This window comes from Sciurus vulgaris (assembly GCF_902686455.1).
Source record: "Sciurus vulgaris genome assembly, chromosome: 10".
In the NCBI taxonomy this organism is placed as follows: domain Eukaryota; kingdom Metazoa; phylum Chordata; class Mammalia; order Rodentia; family Sciuridae; genus Sciurus; species Sciurus vulgaris.
The window spans coordinates 2,346,695-2,364,507 of NC_136470.1; the positions used below are offsets into that span (position 1 = coordinate 2,346,695).

The 17,813-nt window shown below is 41.3% G+C and overlaps 1 protein-coding gene and 1 long non-coding RNA gene across 7 annotated transcripts in view; one reads left to right on the forward strand and one right to left on the reverse strand.

The window, feature by feature from the left end:
* Positions 1-12,528, forward strand: part of HSF2BP (heat shock transcription factor 2 binding protein) — an 83,507-nt gene extending 70,979 nt beyond the window's left edge. For 5 of the 6 annotated variants that reach the window (XM_079100672.1, XM_079100677.1, XM_079100675.1 and 2 more), the window contains one exon: positions 11,911-12,528. In XM_079100672.1, coding sequence (XP_078956798.1) covers positions 11,911-12,119 — 209 coding nt within the window. In that variant the 3' untranslated portion in view covers positions 12,120-12,528. Of the gene's footprint in view, positions 1-5,524; positions 8,156-11,910 lie in introns of those variants that run through there. The other variant, XM_079100674.1, reaches the window with a different exon arrangement.
* Positions 440-5,528, reverse strand: LOC306637855. Its single transcript, XR_013757296.1, has 2 exons — positions 1,155-5,528; positions 440-1,055 (listed from the first exon to the last, which is right to left on the reverse strand). It is a non-coding gene; the product is annotated as an uncharacterized lncRNA (long non-coding RNA).
* Positions 12,529-17,813: the final 5,285 nt, after the last annotated feature.

Sequence of the window (17,813 nt, forward strand, 5' to 3'; positions counted from 1 at the left end):
CCATTATTTTCTAACATTCAATGCTATTGATTTTTTGTTTTGATGGACCTTTACTTTATTCATTAGTTATATGTGGTGCTGAGAATTGAACCCAGTGCCTCACACATGCTAGGCAAGCGCTTTATCACTGAGCCACAAACCCAATGCTGTTGAATTTTGATTCAAGATTCTTTATGTGATCCTTTTTAAGCTTGTAGAATCTTCTCCATTTCATTTTCTGAACTGAAATTTCACATTGTTGTGTTTTGGTTTGTTAAATTTATCAGTTATGAATTTGACTTTAGCTGAAAGGGTCCTTTCAGTTTGGAAACTGATGCCGTTCGGTTCTGGAAGTCATTTTGTGATCGTGTAATTGAATCACTAAGGAGTGATTTAGAACTTCTTGATCTGTTCTTCTCTTTTTCCTGTTTTCTGTCTCTCTTATAGCACTACATTTAAAAAAAAATTTTTTTTAATGGTCAGTGAACCTTTATTTTTTATTTTTTAATGTTATGCTGAGGATTGAAGCCAGGGCCTTACACATGGCTAAGCAAACACTCTGCCACTGAGCTACAACCCCAGTCCTCTTGTGGCACTGCTTTTAAGACAGTCCTCCTCGGGGTTTTCCATACTTCCTACTGAAGTCTTCATTTCTGTCATGCTTTTAATTTCTAAGACTGTTGTTTTTTTGGGGGAATGTCTTTTAAAATAGCATTCCATTCTTGCAGTGCATTATAAAACTTATTTTATCTCCTCAAGGATGTTAGTAATAGCTTTAAAAATTTTTCTATATACTGCACAGTCTCTCTCCTTTGCCTCTCTTTTGTTTCTGTTTATTGTGACAGCCCCTTGTCTCTTCTCAGGTTCTGGTAATGTGGGGTTGTCTGCTCATGTCTAATGCCAGCTGGAAGTGCTGAGCTTGTGTGAGAGCTCGTGAACTAGACTGCAATGTATGCTGGTGCAGAATGCGTTGGGAACCCACAGGGCAGTCAGTGTCTTTGAGTGTGTCCCTTTGGATTGGTAGGATGGTCCAGAGAGGACTTCTCCAGACTGTATCAAGAGTTTGAAGGCCTAAACTGAAAACAGCATGGAAAGGGATAATGTCTGATAAGTTACAGGTTTGGGCTTACTTAATCCCTGTGTTATCTGGACAGAACGTTTATCCTCAATTGTACCTGCTCCAGACGTTCTTTCAAAAATAAGTTTTCAGTCCTCTAGGGAAGGGGCAGTTGTCCAGGGGCAAGGAGTAAGGAGTGGCAGAGAGGACCCAGGATCTAATTGTTGCTTCTGTCATTTTTTAAAATAAAGTTCAGTTTATTAAGTTATAATTTATGCAAAGTAAAATCTGTTCATGAGTTGACAGGTACACATACCATGTAGTCTAAGACATAGAACAGTTCTGTCACCCACAATAACTCCTTTGTACCCCTTTGAAGTCAGCACATCCTCTAACCTACCAGCCCTGATAACCACAGATCCTGTTTTCTGTTTATGTAGTTTTGCCATTTCTAGAGTAGCATATAAACAGAATCACGTTGTGTATAGATTTTGGGTCTGGCTTTTCCTCCCAAGCCTGATTTATTTGAGATTTGTCATGTTACTGCTTGTATCATTTGTTTGTTTCCTTTCATTGCTGAACACGTTTCCATTATAATAGTGGTTTACCCACTCATCAGTTGAAGGATGTTTAGACTATTTCCAGTTTTTGGTGGTTTTGAGTAAGTGTTTGTATATAGTTTTTTTTTTTTTTTTTTTTTTTGGTAAATGTAAGATCTTGGTTAAATATGAGTTGGATTACTGAATTGTACAAGTATATGCTTAAATTTTAAGAAACTGTCAAATTGTTTTCTCAAAGTGTGAAACAATTTTAAATTTCCACCAGTAATGTATGAGCGTTCTCATTGCTCTTCATTCTTGCCAATACCTGATTTTGTCAGATAACTTTAATTTTAAAAATTTTATCCATTTTGGGGGTGTGTAGTGGTATCTTATTGTGGATTTAATTTGCATTATCCTAATAACCAATGATGCTGAGATCTTTTAGTGTGCTTACTACTTGTATATCTTCTTTGGTGAAGTATCTTTTCAAATATTTTGCCCACTTTTATTGAATGTTAGTATTATCATTGAGTTTTCAGAGATGTGTGTGTATTCTGTATTCTACACTTAGATCATTTATAAGGTACAGTATGGCTTGTCTTTTCACTGCCTTAACTGTATCTTTTTTTTCCCCCCAGTATTGAGGTTTGAACCCAGGGCCTTGTGTATTCTACGCAAGTGTTCACCACTGATTTACATCCCAGCCCTTTATAAATTTCATCATAGGTGTGTCTACCACCTAATGTAAAGTGTATCTTTTGAAGAACACCCATTTAGAATTTTGATATGGCTTGTAAGTTTTTTTTCTGGTGCTGATGGTGCTTTGGTTTTATATCTTAAGAAGTCTTTATCTCAAGGTCATAAGTGATTTTCTTCCAGAATTTTTATAATTTAGAGGTTGGTCTCTTTTTTCTGTGTATAAGACAAGGTATGGATTAAAGTTCTTTGGTTTTGCATATTGACTATTCAGTTTTTAGAACCTCACTCATTTTTCTAAATTGTTTTGGCTGTGCCAATTTCTTTTCTTACCCAGATTAATTTGAGAATCAGCTGTCCATTTCCACAAAAGTTTCTACTGGTATTTGGTTAGGATTACACTGAATATATAGATGAATTTGGGAAGTTTTGAGGTCTTAACATTATTGATTGAATTTTTTTGTTCATAAACATGGTGTATCTCTTCATTTATTTAAATTGTCTTAGGATCCTTACATAAACATTTTGTTTTTCAGCATTTGAATCTTATAAGATTTTTACTTAAATGGTTCATGGTTTTGGTGCTGTCATAAATGGCATTTCTTAAAAATAGGTTTCAGTTTTTAATTTCTATTATGTAAATATAGTTGATCTTTGTATGTTGACCTTGTATCCCAAAACCTTGAAAAATTCAATTAGTTCTAGTGGCTTTCTTTTTATATTCTTTGGAACTTTCTGTGTAGGCAATCTGTTGTCTTCAGATGAAGATATTTTATTTCTTCCTCCCTGATATATAAACCTTGGGCTTTTTTTTTTTTTTTTTTTTTTTATCTTACTGCACAAGCTAGCATCATTAGTATGATTTTTAATAGGAGTGGTAAGGTTGGAAATCCTTTAATCTTAAGAAAGATGGGGGACTGGGGATATAACTCAGTAGAGTGCTTACCTTGCAAGCACAAGGCCCTGGGTTCAGTTCCCAGCACCACAAAAGAAAGATGTGATATTAGCTGTACACTTTTTTAAAAAAGATTACTTTAATCTGGTTCAGGATGTTCCTTCCTACTCTTAGTTTGCTGAGATTTCATATCATGATTAGGTGTTAAATTTTGTGGAAGAACTTTTCTGCATCTGTGGTAAAGGTAATTTATTTTTTCTTCTTCACATTGCTGTGGTACATTGAGTTATTTACAAATGTTGAACCAAATTTTCATTCCTAGAGTAAGTGCATATGAAGTATTTTGTGTATAATAATGGTAGATCTGATTTGCTAATATTTTGTTTAGAATTTTTGTGTCTGTGTTCCTGAGGGTTACAACTCTTTTTTTCTAATATCCTTGTCTAGTTTTGGTGTCAGGGTAATTCTGGCCTCAAAAGAGCTGATTCATTCCCTTCTTTTCTATTTTCTGGAAGATATGTATAGAATTATTATTACTTATTTTTAAAATGTTTGGTGGAATTTGTAAATGAAGCCCTCTGAGCCTGTTTTTTTTTTTTTTTCTTCATTGTTTTACAAGTTTTTTCATAGTCCTCCAATTCATTTGGAAGAATTAGGGACCCGGAATAGCCAAACCAATTCTAAGCCAAAAAAGCAATGCTGGAGTATCAGAATACTTGACTTCAAATTGTACTGCAGGGCTACAGTAACAAAAGTGGTGTGGTAATAGCATAAAAACAGACACACAGACCAGTGGTACAGAATAGAGGACACTGAAACAAACCCACACATCTGTAGTCATTTGATATTTGACATAGGCACCAAAAACGTGTTAGAGAAAAGAAAACCTTTTTAACAAATGGTGCTGGGGAAATCAGTTATCCATATGTAGAAGAATGAGAGCAGATCCTTATTTCTCAACCTGCACAAAAATCAACTCAAAATGGATCAAAGACCTCAGAATTAGACCAAAAACTATGCAGCTTCTAGAAGAAAATAGGGTCCACATTCTAGCATATAGGCACAGACAGTGACTTTCTCAATAGGATCCCTAAAGCTCAGGAGTTAATAAATGGGATGGCATCAAATTAAAAAGCTTCTGCACAGCCAAGGAAGAGAGGACCTACAGAATTGGAGGCAATCTTTACTAGCTACTCCTGTGACAAAAGATTAATATTCAGAATATATAAAGAACTCAAAACACTTTACAACAAAAACCCAAATAACCTAATTAGTAAATGGGTAATTAAGTAGACACTTTTCAGAAGAAGAAATAAAATGGCCAACAAATACATTAAAAAAAAGTTCAGCAACATTAGCAATTAAGGAAATGAACATCAAAACTACACTGAAATTTCATTTCACAGCAATCAAAGTGGCAGTCATCAAAAATACGATAATAAGTGCTGGGGAGGATGTGGAGAAAACAAAACACTTTAACACTGTTAGTAGGACTGTAAATTAGTACAACTACCATGGAAATCAGTAAGGAGGTGCCTCAAAAATTAGGAATGGAAATACTATACGACACAGCTATACCAATCCTAAGGAATTTTTTATCCTAAAGAATTAGTCATCTTACTATAGTCATGTGTGCACATTCGTGTTTGTAGCAGTACAATTCACCATAGCCAAACTATGGAATCAGCTTAGGTGTCCATCTGTGGTTAAAGATAAAAGAAAACATGGCACAGCCCGGCATGGTGGTATATGCCTCAATCCCAGCAACTCAGGAGTCTGAGGCAGGAGGATCATGAACACAAAGCCAGCCCAAGCAACTTAGTGAGACCCTGTCTCAAAATAAAATATAAAAAGGACTGGGGATATGACTTAGTGGTTAAGGACCCCTGGGTTCAATCCCCAATACCACCTAAAAAGAAAAGAAAACATAGGATATATGCACAGTGGAGTTTTATTCATCCATAAAGAAAAATGAAATTATGTTATTTTCAGGAAAATGGGTTGAACTTCAGAGCATTATGTTAAGCTAATTAAACCATACTCAAAAAGTCAAGGGTCTTATGTTTTCTTTCACATGTGGAAGATAGAGAGGAAAAAGGAAAAGAAAGTTAGGGGGAATCTTCTGAAAATGGAAGGGAGTTCAGTAGAGTAAAGGAAAGGGCCTGGGGGCGGGAGGAGGGGAGAGAAAGGGGAAATACTGGGGAATGACATTGGCCAAATTATATTGTTATATTGTGCGCTTATACAAATACATAACAATAAATCCCACCATTATGTATAACTATAATGTGCCAGTAAAAATGTGGGAAAAAGTATTTTACCAAAAACTAAAAATTTTTTTTTTTCTGTGTACAGCCAGCAGCTTTTCTCAGCAGAGGATCCCTGTTACTGGAATCTCTCAATCCTGGAGTCTCCACTGCAGCTTTGACTTCCTTCTCATAGCTTCATACATTGATTTCGCAGGGGCTGCCTGCAGGGATTCCAACATTGCTACACTTTGCTTGGGCTCCCAGGCGTTCCTTTGAAATCTCAGTGGAAGCCTCCCTGAATCCCTAACTCCAGCATCCCGTGTTCCTGCAGGACTAGCATCACATGAACAGTGCCAAGATCTGCTGCCAAACTGAGCAGTAGTCAAGCCCCCTTGGACCATGGCCTTCTCCAGCCTGCCCCTCCAACCTTTTCTAAACTCCTGCAGACTAGTTTCAGAGGCTTCTAAAACATATGGTCAGTTTAGTCACAGTAGCTGCTCCACTCCTGCTACCAATTTTTTGTCCACTTTTCATCACTGTGACCAAAATACATGACAAGAAAAACTTAGAGGAGGACAAGTTTATTTTGGGCTCATGGTTTCAGGGGCTTAGTCCATGGTAAGCTGACTCCATTGCTCTGGGACTGAGGTGAGGTGAAGCATCATGGTAAGAAAGGTATGGCAGAGGAAAGCTGTTGACTTTATGATACTCAGGTACCATACTTGTTTAAACACTTTTAACTGCAAACTCAATTTCTTTAATAGACATGGGCTAATTATTTTTAAGTTTTTGAGTAGACTTGGCAGTTGACGTCTTCCAAGGAATCTTGTCTATTTTAATTTATGGGCACCAGGATGTTTATAATGTTCCCTTCACTGTCTGTAGTATTTTGTAACGATGGTCCCTCTTTTATTCCTGATATACATAATTTCTCCTTGACTCCCTCTGTCTTGATCTCCTGAATTGCTCTGGCTAGAGTTTATCAGTTTTGTAGATTTTTTTTAAATAAACAAAAAAAGCTTTTGATTTTTTATTTTTAGATTTTTTTTCCTCATTTGTATTGATCTCTGCTCTTTATATTTATTATTATTATTTTTTTTTTTTCATTTCTTGGGTTTGACTTGCTGTTTTCCAATTTTTTTGCAGGGAGTATTCTTGGGCTTTGAACCAGGGTGCTTTACCTCTGAACTACACCCCCTCTGTTTTTCATTTGTTATTTTGGGAGGGTTTCACTAAGTTGCTGAGGCTGGCCTCAAACTCAAACTTGTGATCCAGCCTCCCAGGTTGCCAGGATTACAGGCATGCACCACTGTTCTTGGCTGTTTTCCAAGCATTTTAAAGGTGAAAGCAAAGATAATTTGAGATCTTTGGTACTGGGAATTGAACCCAGGGGTGCTTTACCACTGAGCTACATCCTCAATTCTTTTTATCTTTTGAGACAAGGTTTCACTAAGTTGCTCAGACTGGCTGATCAACTTGGATCCTCCTGTGTACCACTGTGCCCAACTTCAACATAAACATCTAATGTTATAAATTTCCCTACAAACACTGATTGAACTACAAACACAGGTTTTTATAGTGTTTTCATTCATAATATTTCTTAGTTTCCCTCTTGGATCCATATATTATTTAGAAGTATATTATTTGATTTGCAGGTATTTGGGGATTTTTTTTAAGATGTCTTGCTATTATTTATTAATGTATTTTTATTGTTTCTGATTTGCTCTCTTGTGGTTACAGATGATACTTGGATTCTTTTAGATATTTGAAGATGTGTTTTATGGTCCTGCCTGGGTCTGTCTTGGGTGATGTCTGTGGGCACTGGGGAGGAGTCTCATTGGCACAATGTTGGACACAGTGCTATCTCTCTAAATGCTAGGCAGATGGGATGGTAGCATTGTACAGTATTTATCTGCTTACTGATTTTTTTCTTCCTTTTAAAAACTCAATAAAAGAATAAGAATAAAAGTTTTCAACTCTCATTGTGATTGCTTATATGCCCTTGGGAGTTTTATCATAGGTTGCCTTGTGACTTTTGAAGCTCCTTTGTTAAGTAAGTATATAATTAAGATGTCTTTGAGTGCATTGACCTCTGTATAATTACTTAATGTCCTCATATCCCCTGGTATTACTACTTTTTATGAAATCTATTTTGATGATAATACAGGCTCTGCAGCCCTCTTTTATTTTTTTCCATTTTTATTTTATTTTGTTTGGTACCAGGGATTGAACTCAACCACTGAGCCACATCTGCAGCCCTATTATATTTTATTTAGAGACAGGGTCTCACTAAGTTGCTTAGTGCCTTGCTGTTGCTGAGGCTGGCTTTGAACTTGTGATCCTCCTGCCTCAGCCTCCTGAGCTGCTGGTATTGCAGGCGTTTGCCACTGTACCCAGCTCCAGTTGTTTTTATTGGCATATTGTAGTTGTACATAATGATAGGATTTGTTGTTACATATTCGTACATGCAATAAAGTAACAGTATAATTTGGCCAATATCACTCCCCATGCTTCTCCTCCCTTCCTCTTTTGGTCCATTTTTTCTACTGATCTCCCTTTGATTTTCATGAGCTCTGTCCCTGCCTTTGTTTTCCTTTTTTTTCTCTAGCTTCCACTTAGGAGAAAAGCATAGAACCATTGACCGATTGAGTTTGACTTATTTCATTTAACATGATGGTCTTTACTTCTATTTTCCTGCAAATGACATAATTTCATTTTTCTTCATGGATGACTAAAACTCCATTGTGTATGATTACTACACTTTCTTCATCCATCTGTTGATGGATGCCTAGACTGGTTCCACAGTTTGGTTACTGTGAATTATGCTGCTGAAACATGGGTATACACGTATCAGGTAGTATGGTGACTTTAAATCTTTAGGATAAATACTGAAGAGTGGGCCATATGGTAGTTCCATGCCTAGTATTTGGAGGAACCTCCATACTGGTTTCCATAGTGGTTGTACTAATTTATAGTCCCCGTTTTATGGCACAGCCTTCACTTGCCAAAGTGCCGTAATCTAGCTGGGGATCCCGTTATATGTGTGGTATCCGCAGCCTTTGTGTTCCCTCTCTTTTTGCTGTAGCAGTGAATGTTCATAGGTGGGACCGTGGGGCCCACCTCTAGCCGTTTCTTCTTGGGGCCTGGTCATTAGTTTGGGTTTTCATCTCTTCTGTTCTTTGTATTAAAGTGCAGCTTCATTGTCATTAATTTGTGTGTGAACAGTGAGTGCACTCTGTCTTTTGGTGGAGTTTAGTTCAGCAGCAGAATCTCTTTTCTGTGACCTTGTAGTGGCTGTGTAGGTTCCCAGCACCTCACAGAACAGGGGGAAACAACTACAACCAGTGCAAACAATCTGCAACATTAAAATAAGTTTCTGGTTCCTACTGTGACATCACCAGTGTTAATTGCCATGAAAAACAGAAATGGTCGGGTCAGTAGTTGCCAACAGCAAAAATAATAAGAAAACATGAACTAGATATGACATTAAAGCAAACAGCAGGTGTCAAGTACAGCATCCTCAGCAGTAATAATTATAACAACGTTAACAGAGAGGGCAGAAGCTATATAAACCAATTAGTGCTGAAAGATGGTAAGAATACAGTTAATTAAGAGAAAAGAAAATGTGATAGGAAGGTAGAAAAGAATCTACAATTTAAAGTAAACAATTCAGAAGAGATGTAACAGGTGATGGTTATAAGGAAGGAGGAAAAAAAGAAGAAAGTAAAGAAAGAGAGAACAGCAGAATCTGGCTGTTAGCAGAAGAGAGAAAGAGGAATAGGAGAAACAAATGAAAACAATACAAAACAAACCCAAATATACAAACACACACCCCAACCCCCAAAGACAAGGCAAGGAAAAAGAAAACAGTGAAAAGTGCTAAAAATGAGAAAAATAAATACGTATCTGCATATATGTATGTTGGACGGTCCCCGTCTGTGCCCGGCTGTCCTCTCCATTTTCTCTTGGGCTGTGTACTAGGGAGAGCCAGGGCTGGGCTCGCTGCCTTTCTCTCTGTGTCCACTAAGTTGCCCGCTGGAGTGGCCTAGTACTGGAGCTGGTTGAAGTGGCTCTCGGCTTCCCTTCTGACCAGGACAGGATAGAAAGGGGAGGAGTTTTATCTGCAGACCAGCTCAGTGCACTCCCAGGGTGGGTCTGCTGCAGAGTTCTGAGTGAGGTTCTGGGGTGGGGTCTTAGGTCTAATCAGCCTCAGGGACTTTGTTGGGTGGCGACTGCTCTGAAGAGATTAGATCAACTCACCCCTAGGGCCTGGCAGCTGCCGAATTCTTTCAGGAGTCTGAATCTCGGGAGCTTCCCAAGAATGCTACTCCTGGGCAGGGGAGCCAGTCCCCCAAACACTCTGCTGCCCATGAACACAGCCTTCCCAGGCTTAATCCTTGAGTGTGTCCACACCCACCTGCTTGGATTCCTGACCTGCTTCTGCTGGTCATGTGAATTGCTAGATTCAAAGGAGAAGCGAGATGGACTCCCCTTTGATCTTCTGACTAGGATTCCCCTGTGCACAGTCTTCTCTATGGCTGTTTCACTGTGTTCTGCTGGATATGCCCTAGGCTGCATGGTAGGTGCTTGCTGGACAGTATGACGGTGTTTGCTGTGACCTCCTGGCTCCTCAGCATGGCCACCTCAAGATGGTTCCACCAGCCAGTTGTTAAGCTGAGCACTTTTCAAGCACCAGCACACAGTGCAGACCACCTCGAGAGCAGGCAACAACCTCAGCCAGCCTCTTCCATCCGGGGACAGATAGTAAATATTTTGAGTTCATTGGCCACAGATGGTCCCCGTTATGTATTATTATTTTTTTCTTTTAAAAAATCCTTTAAAAGTTTAGATGTCATTCTAGCCCAGGGCCTATACAGAAAAAGGTCCTGTGCTGCTCTTGGCCTCTAGGTCATCCTGTACCACCCTGCAGGGGAGAATGGTATAGGTACGTGGTGTTTATACCTGGGAGCTGCCACGCCTCTGCTCTGCTAGTTTGTCATGTCTGTGGAACTGACTTTGGGTTTGAGTGTAGTCATGGTTACCATCTGTTCAGCTGGAGTCAGATTCCTCTAGCCTTTCCTTGAGCTCAGGAAGAGGGCTGAGTTGTGTCTTCACCCTGAGCTTGCAGCCCTCCCTGTGTCTGTCTCAGAGGAGCTTCTTTCCATCCTTTGCTTCTGTCCCAGGTATAGTTATGAGGTGTTTGCTGGGCTTCTGGGGAAGAACATGTCGCTTTGACCCCTCATGTCTATCTGTGCCTGTGTGGTGGGTGTTCCCCATAATCCTGTCATGGTTTTGTGGTAGCCATCCTGCCCTATACCTTGGCAGGTAGAGATGTTTCTAATCCCTCTCCCAGAGTAGGAGGACTCCAACGGTCTGGGCTCAGAATGGTTTCCTGCCCCTTGCCCAGGAAACCCTTGTGCAGGGTTTTCTTCCCCTTCCCCAGCCACAGTCTCCCCTCTTGTTCTGCAGGGGTGTGGTGTTGTGGCAGCTGCCACTGAGGGATTGTCCATTTCACTGGCTTCTTGTAATGTGCTAAGAAGGAGGTGCTAGTTTTGAGCCTGGCTCCAGTTACTGTACCATGGGGGAGTGAATTTATGGCGTGTCAGAGGTCCCCAGTAGAGAAATGGCCGACAGTTGGCTCCATCCCAGTGGAGATGAGAGTGTTGAATTGCACTGTTGTCTTGGTCTAGCTTTCTTTAGTGACTCTGGGAGCATTCACATGGAAAATAACGGAATTCAGTGTGAATATTGCAGCCCCTGACATTGTGTGACTCAGTCGCCCTGCACAGAAGCTCTCTCTGTATGTTGTCTCTGGGGGTTTACTGCAGTTCAAGTGAAAATGAAATTCCTTTGAAAACAATTGTATGAATAGGCAGAATTTTAGCAAACAACATGGAAAGCTGCTGTGTTCATCAGCTGTACATTGCTGTGCAAAATACCTGAGCTTATCAGCTTCAAAGGAAGAAAAATTCATTTCAACTCAAGATTTCAGAAGTTTCCGTCCATGGTCACTTGGCCCTGTTGCTTTGGGCCTGTGATGAGGCAGTAAATAATGGTGGGAATATGAGGCGGAAGAGGGCTGTTTACCTCATGGCAGCTGGAAAGCAAAGACAGAGGAAGAACCTGGGGTTCCTCTGTTCCCTTTAGGGGCACACCTAAACTCCTTCCACTGGGCCTGCCTCCTAAATGTTCTCCCACCTCCTGCTAGTGCTACGGGGACCAAGCCTTCAAAATGGGCCTGTGGGTGACACTTCTAAACCCCCACAGCGGCCCTCATATTTCTAGTTTTAAAATTATATGGTTATGTTTGAAGGCAGCCAGTTACTAAGTAGACAATGATTGTGTTTTAACATGCTGCTTCTACATCAAGAAGTGGCTTTCTGGATTAGTCTGGAGTTTCCTCAGCTGTGAAGCCTGTCATTTGGAAAGAACCCTTGTGGGGCAGGTCCCTGAGAAGTTTTTGTTAACCAGAAGTATCACCTTTGTCCTTAGATCCAGATGCAGAGGTGTGTCTTCATGTACTGAGGCTAGTCCAGTCTGTGGTTTTGGAACCAGAAGTCTTCTCCAAGTCCGCCTCTGAATTCCGGAGCTCCCTGCCCCTGCAGCGCATCCTGGCCATGTCTGAGAGCCGCAACGCCCACCTGCAGACCGTGGCCCAGGAGCTTCTGGAAGACCTCCGTGCCTTGGAGCAGGGTGTGTAGGTGCATTTGGCCACCATGGGGCTTGGTGAGAATGCCATGTCCCTCCCCTCCCCAGGTCCCTCACTTTGTAGTCAGAGCCATCACCGTGAGCTGTGTGTTAGAGGCAGCTCTCTGCAATAGACTAGAGATGGATGTGAGTGGATCCGCGACCCACATCAGTGTGACCTAGAGGAGCCTTTCTGAGAGCCTCGGCTTGCTGCCCATAGACTGCCATGACCGAGGATAACCCCTACCTCGTGGCCAGCATTTCTTTGAAAAGCACTTCATTCTCTCTAGTAATTATAAAATCCCCAAAATGCAGGTTTACCTTTGTGACCTTTTGGTGACCACGCTATTACAGATGACATTGGACATTTTAGCTCTTTATTTTTTGTGCCTCTTTCATTTTTGAATAAAGAAAGTCAGATGAGTCAACGTGTGACCACTGTTATGTTCTGAAATGTACACTCGGCATTAGGAAGTGGGTCTCTTTGTGTAGATCTGGGTGCAGATGCTTTCTTGGTAGAACAGACTCCTTACTTGTTTTGTCCTTTGGCTATTAACTGAGAAGTCCAGTTGTTCTTATTCCAAATGAAGGAAATGGCCTCATAGGCTGGAGCACATGCAGTTAGTTGAGTCTTTAAATGGCAGCTCCATCCCCCGTTGTATGGGTGTGCATGTGTACCAGGCTCCTGCTGTGTATGTGTACCTCAAGTGGCTGCTGGCCAAGGACAAAGGAGGAGATGCAGCACCTCTCAGACCCCATGATGCCTGTGAGAGAGGGTTGCCATTTAAGTCACCCACGGCCACAGGAACACACTTTCCTTTTTTTGTAGCTGCTTCCTTCAGTGCGTTATTGCAAGGTGCTGGCTCTGGGCTTCCTGTGAGAGCTAAAACAAATGTGGGCGTCCCCTTGCAGTGGCAGTCTGAACATGCACACAAGCTGCACCTGCTGCGTGTGGCATCGTAGAGTACCTTCATTTTCTTTTAGGTGGAGTTTTAGAGGCAGCATGCCATTTGTGGCTGAGGCTGAGTGCAAAGCATAGAGGAAGGCACAGTGGCTTAGATGTCATGAGCCAGCAAGTTGTGGAGCTCTAGCTGGCAGAGCCAGGAGATGTAAAGGGCCGTTTAAGATGCTTGGTGACACATGGGGTCTGTCTGTGCCTGGTGGTTCTGTAGGTCCTGGTTACTGGCAAAGAAACTTGAGGATGCTGCATTTTTGTACTTACTCCAGCAGCGAGTGTCATCTCTTAGGTTGCTGCTCATTTGATAGAGTAGCCAGGGGATAGAGTAGTGCAGTTAGTTTGTGCTGCCTCTAGAACTGCAGGGTTTTCCTGCCAATGGTGGGGTCAGCAGTGTGTAGAGAAGGGCAAACAGCTGGGCCTGTGAATGTGGCATAGTTGGTAGTTAGTAGATGCACTCTAGGAAGGACCATTCTTTCCTCTGATTCTTCAGTGCCATGGATAATAACACTTCATACAGATGCTCTCAGGAGGAGACACGGGGCAAAGGCTGGCTCTCAACCAGTGCCATAGGGACTGTGCTGGAGGTCAGTCTCAGGGAGCATTTTCATCTAGTGTCCCTGCTGTTCACAGCAAGGTCAACGAGAAAACACACCTTCCTTAAGTTTTCTGCACCTGGCAACCTAAAGACAACCCACTTGGTTAAAAAAAAAAAAAAAAAAAAAAAAGTCCATAGAAGCATGTGCTTTGCAGTCTTTAAACTCTTGTGAATTTTAAAGTCGGAGACCAAAGCAATATGTTAGTGTATATATTTTAAAATTTGACTTTCAAAGAGTTCCTCTTTGACTAGGGTTGTGACTTAGTGGCAGAATGCCTAGCATGTATGAGGCACTGGGTTTGATTCTCAGCACCACATATAAATAAATGAATAAAATAAAGGAGCATCAACAACACACACACACACACACATATATATATGTATATATATAATTTTTTAAAAATTCCTCTTGTTTTTATTAAGTTAAAGAGCACTCCCTTATTGACACTGTCAACTGGCAGATGAAGTGCTGAACCAGACTGGCCCTACCTCCCTGTACCTTACCATCCATCCTGCTTTCTGTCAAGTCTGAAAGCTGAAGTCCTCCTGAAGGAGTGGAGTGCTCCAAATCTCTGTTGCCTGGAAACCTGGCATGGTCTGGAATATGCCTGAAGTTGTTGAGTTCTGCTAGCTCCATGCTGTGTCCTTCGTTGATTCCAGAGGGTTTCTTTCTTTTTTTTTTTTTTCTTGGTACTGGGGATGGAACCTGGGGGCATGCTACCACTGAGCTTCATCCCTAGCCCTTTTTATTTTATTTTAAAATTGTATTTAATTTTATTTTATAATTCAATGGCATTAAGTGTGTTCCAGGTGTGAATATGTGAACCCTGGCAGGCCAGCAGGTTGGCTCAACCCTCCCAGGAACCATCACACTATTTGGAGAACTTTTTCTTCTTCCCAAGCAGAAACTCTGTACCTGTTAAGTGACTTCCCATTCTGCAAACCTTTCTCCTCCATCCCCGATACTCCTCCTATTTCTGACTGTGAATTTGAGTATTCTGGGCAGCTCATGTATGTGTAATCATGAAGCATTTGTCCTCCTGGGTCTGGCTGAGTGCCCTGAGCCTAGATTTCTCAAGCTTCACCCATGTTGTATATAGCATGTGTCAGCCTCATTTTCATGGCCACATACCCATTGTGTGTATGTGCATGTTGTGTTTGTCTGTTCCTCTGCTGATGGAGACTTGGGTTCTTTCCACTTGGCTGCCAAGCACCTGTGTGCACAAGTATCTGTTTGAGCCTCTGCTTTGAACTCTAGGATATACATCCAGTAGTGAAATTACTGTCATACAGTATCTTGTGTTTAACTTTTTGAGGAACTGCCAAACTGTTTTCCACAGCAGCTGCACGATTTTACAGTCCAACCAGCAGCAATACCCAGGGATTCTTCTCCAGTTCCTCACCAGCACTGTTTATCTTTCGGTTTTATTGATGAAAGTCATTGATAATGGGATGAGGTCTCTATTTACCCCTTATCAGATAAAAGATTTGAAAAAACCACCTTCTGTGGGTGGTATTTTCACTCTATTGATGGTGTCTTGTTTCTCAAGAGTTGTAAATTTCCAAGTGGTCTAATTTATCTATTTTTTCTTGTCTGTGCTTTTGGTGTCTGTGCTTTTATTACCAAATTCATGGTCATGAAGATTTTTCCCTTTTTTTTTTTCCCCTGTATTTCATACGTTTTATCTCTTCAGTTTAGATCTGTGATTGCTTTTGAATTAATTTTTGTATTTTTGTTGTGAGAATGGATCTCACCGTGTTGCCCAGACTGGTCTTAGCATCTCAGCCCCCTGAGTAGCTGAGTCTGTGGTGCTACCTTACGTTAGTTTTTATTTACATTAACGAAGCCAGTGTCTAATGTCATTCTTTTGCAGATGCATATCCAGTTTTCCCTTTATCATTTGTTGAGTTTTGTAATAGTCATTATAAAATGTTATCACAAGTGTGATATTCAGAACTGAAAAAATTTTGTATAATGTACTCACTGTATTTTAAAAGTATTTTGTTTCGCAGATAACTTGTATCATAAGGAGTTTCATTTATTCCAGAGGAGCTCCCTATGGTGCTGCTTCTCCTTCCGTAAAGGTGCTCTTCCTGTTCTCAGAACACAGAGTGACTGTCGGTTAGAAAAACGACATTCACTCATTTACTTTATTATGGTTTTTAATTGAAGGCATATTTGCAGCTTCAGTTTTAAGACGAAACAATTTTATGCAGAGTATTTCTGTGAATACCATGAAGCTTCCCAGGCTGCAGGAAGAGGAGCAGAGGCCTTGAGAGTCCTTGTCTGCGGTATGTCCAAGGTTGCAGGGAGGGAGCACACTGGTGTGGACTGGGTGGCTTCCTGGTGCCCCTCAAGTGGTAGGTAGCAGGGTGTTGGAAGGTGGGGCCAGGGGTGTAAGGGAATTTCCACGAAACCACGCTGGACACAGGAAATCACATAAGGGAATTTATTAAGCAAACAGAGTGTCTCCCTGCAGGGTAAGAGAGAAAATGAGAGGAAAAGAGAAAGGAAAAGAAAGGGCATGTGCTAGAGAGAGTGGAAAGCCAGGAGGATAGAGAAAAGTGTGTAGGACAGACAGAAGAATGGGAAAAGATGGTGGGGAAGCTATAGTAAACAGTTGAATTCCGCCGGGCTAACGGGACCAATATGGGAGAAGGATACTTGCAAGCTGACTGATGAACCAATAGCTAGCTAGGATGTTCACAGATTGACAAGTGGTTGGGAGGCGAGGAAAATTACTGCACCTGATGGGTGGGGGAGCAGCTTTATACATTACAAGGGGAACATGGATTTACATTTTTTTAATTTATTTATTTATTTTAAAAAATACTTTGTTTTAGGTATAGGTGGACAAAATACCTTTATTTTGTTTCATTTTATGTTATATTTTATTTTTTTATTTTTATTTTACATAGTGCTGAAAATTGAACCCAGGGCTTCACGCATGCTAGGCAAGCGCTATACCACTGAGCCACAAACCCAGCCCTGGATTTACATTTTTAAATGTAAAAGAAGTTAATTCCATTCTTAAGATCATTAGAAGGCACACTGCCTCTCTCCATGTTGCCCTCCCCAGCCTTTCCCCTTAAGTCACAGAAGTTCACTTCACCAACACCAGCAGATCAGTCAGTCTCCAAATGCACCTTCCCAGGGTAAAGCCTTTGCTCTCTCAATAGACTTGGGCTACACTCAACCCGAGACCCAGTGTGTGGGTTCCCACTGGATGGTCTCTGCTTAGCTGCTCTGCATATAGGTATATTACACAGTGGCCAGCCCAGAGGTGACAGGTACCTGCCAGAGCAGGAAAATGTTGCTCACCCACCTGCTTGCCCTGCAGGTAAGTGTCTCCTTGGGGCTGCCCTTTCCGTTGCTTGCATGCACCAGCAGACATGTCTTTCAGTTGTGCCTCATATCTACTCTTTTCTTGAATTATAAATTCTTAAAACAGTGTTTCTTTGCTCTTGTGGAGTGATATGCCACTTTGAGAATCTGATCAATCTCCTCTACACAGAAATGCTCATAAACATGTATCTACCATCTCACATATAATTTCTGGAAGCTGTAGGATCCTGGGATTGCTAACTTTCTGGTAAGCAACCCTCTGCTCTGTACTTGTTGAATTTGTGTGGCCTGGTGCGGTGCCAGTCACATCATTTAATAATGTCATGACTTCTCTGGAATGTCAGGTTCCCTCATGATGTGCAGCCCAGTAGCTGGACACAGAGTGCTGTTTCCTGCTGGTAGTGGAGGGCCTGTCCTTGATTTGCTGCAACTCACTCAGTACTCATGTCCACCTTGTGAGGTCAGCACTCCTAGTTACACACTGTCGGAGGGGACATTGGAGCTTGTGTGACAGAGCTTCTCTTAGCACCTGTACTTTTCTGTGGAGACCATTGTTCACAGCTGATGTCACAAACCCCTTCCTTGACCTGTGACCTCATCTAGGCCACTGACTTCCAGGCTTATGCTTCTGGTGTTCATAGTTCTGCCGATGAGCAGTTTAGACTCCCTGACAGAGGGTCTGCAGCCTCATTGGCCAGTGTACAAACTCTGTTGATACCAGCAGGCCATTGACTCCAGAGCAAGGGAAGAAAGTAGGGGCAGATGGTGAGCCCTATAGGCAGTAGACTTCTGCTTCCTACTCAGGACAT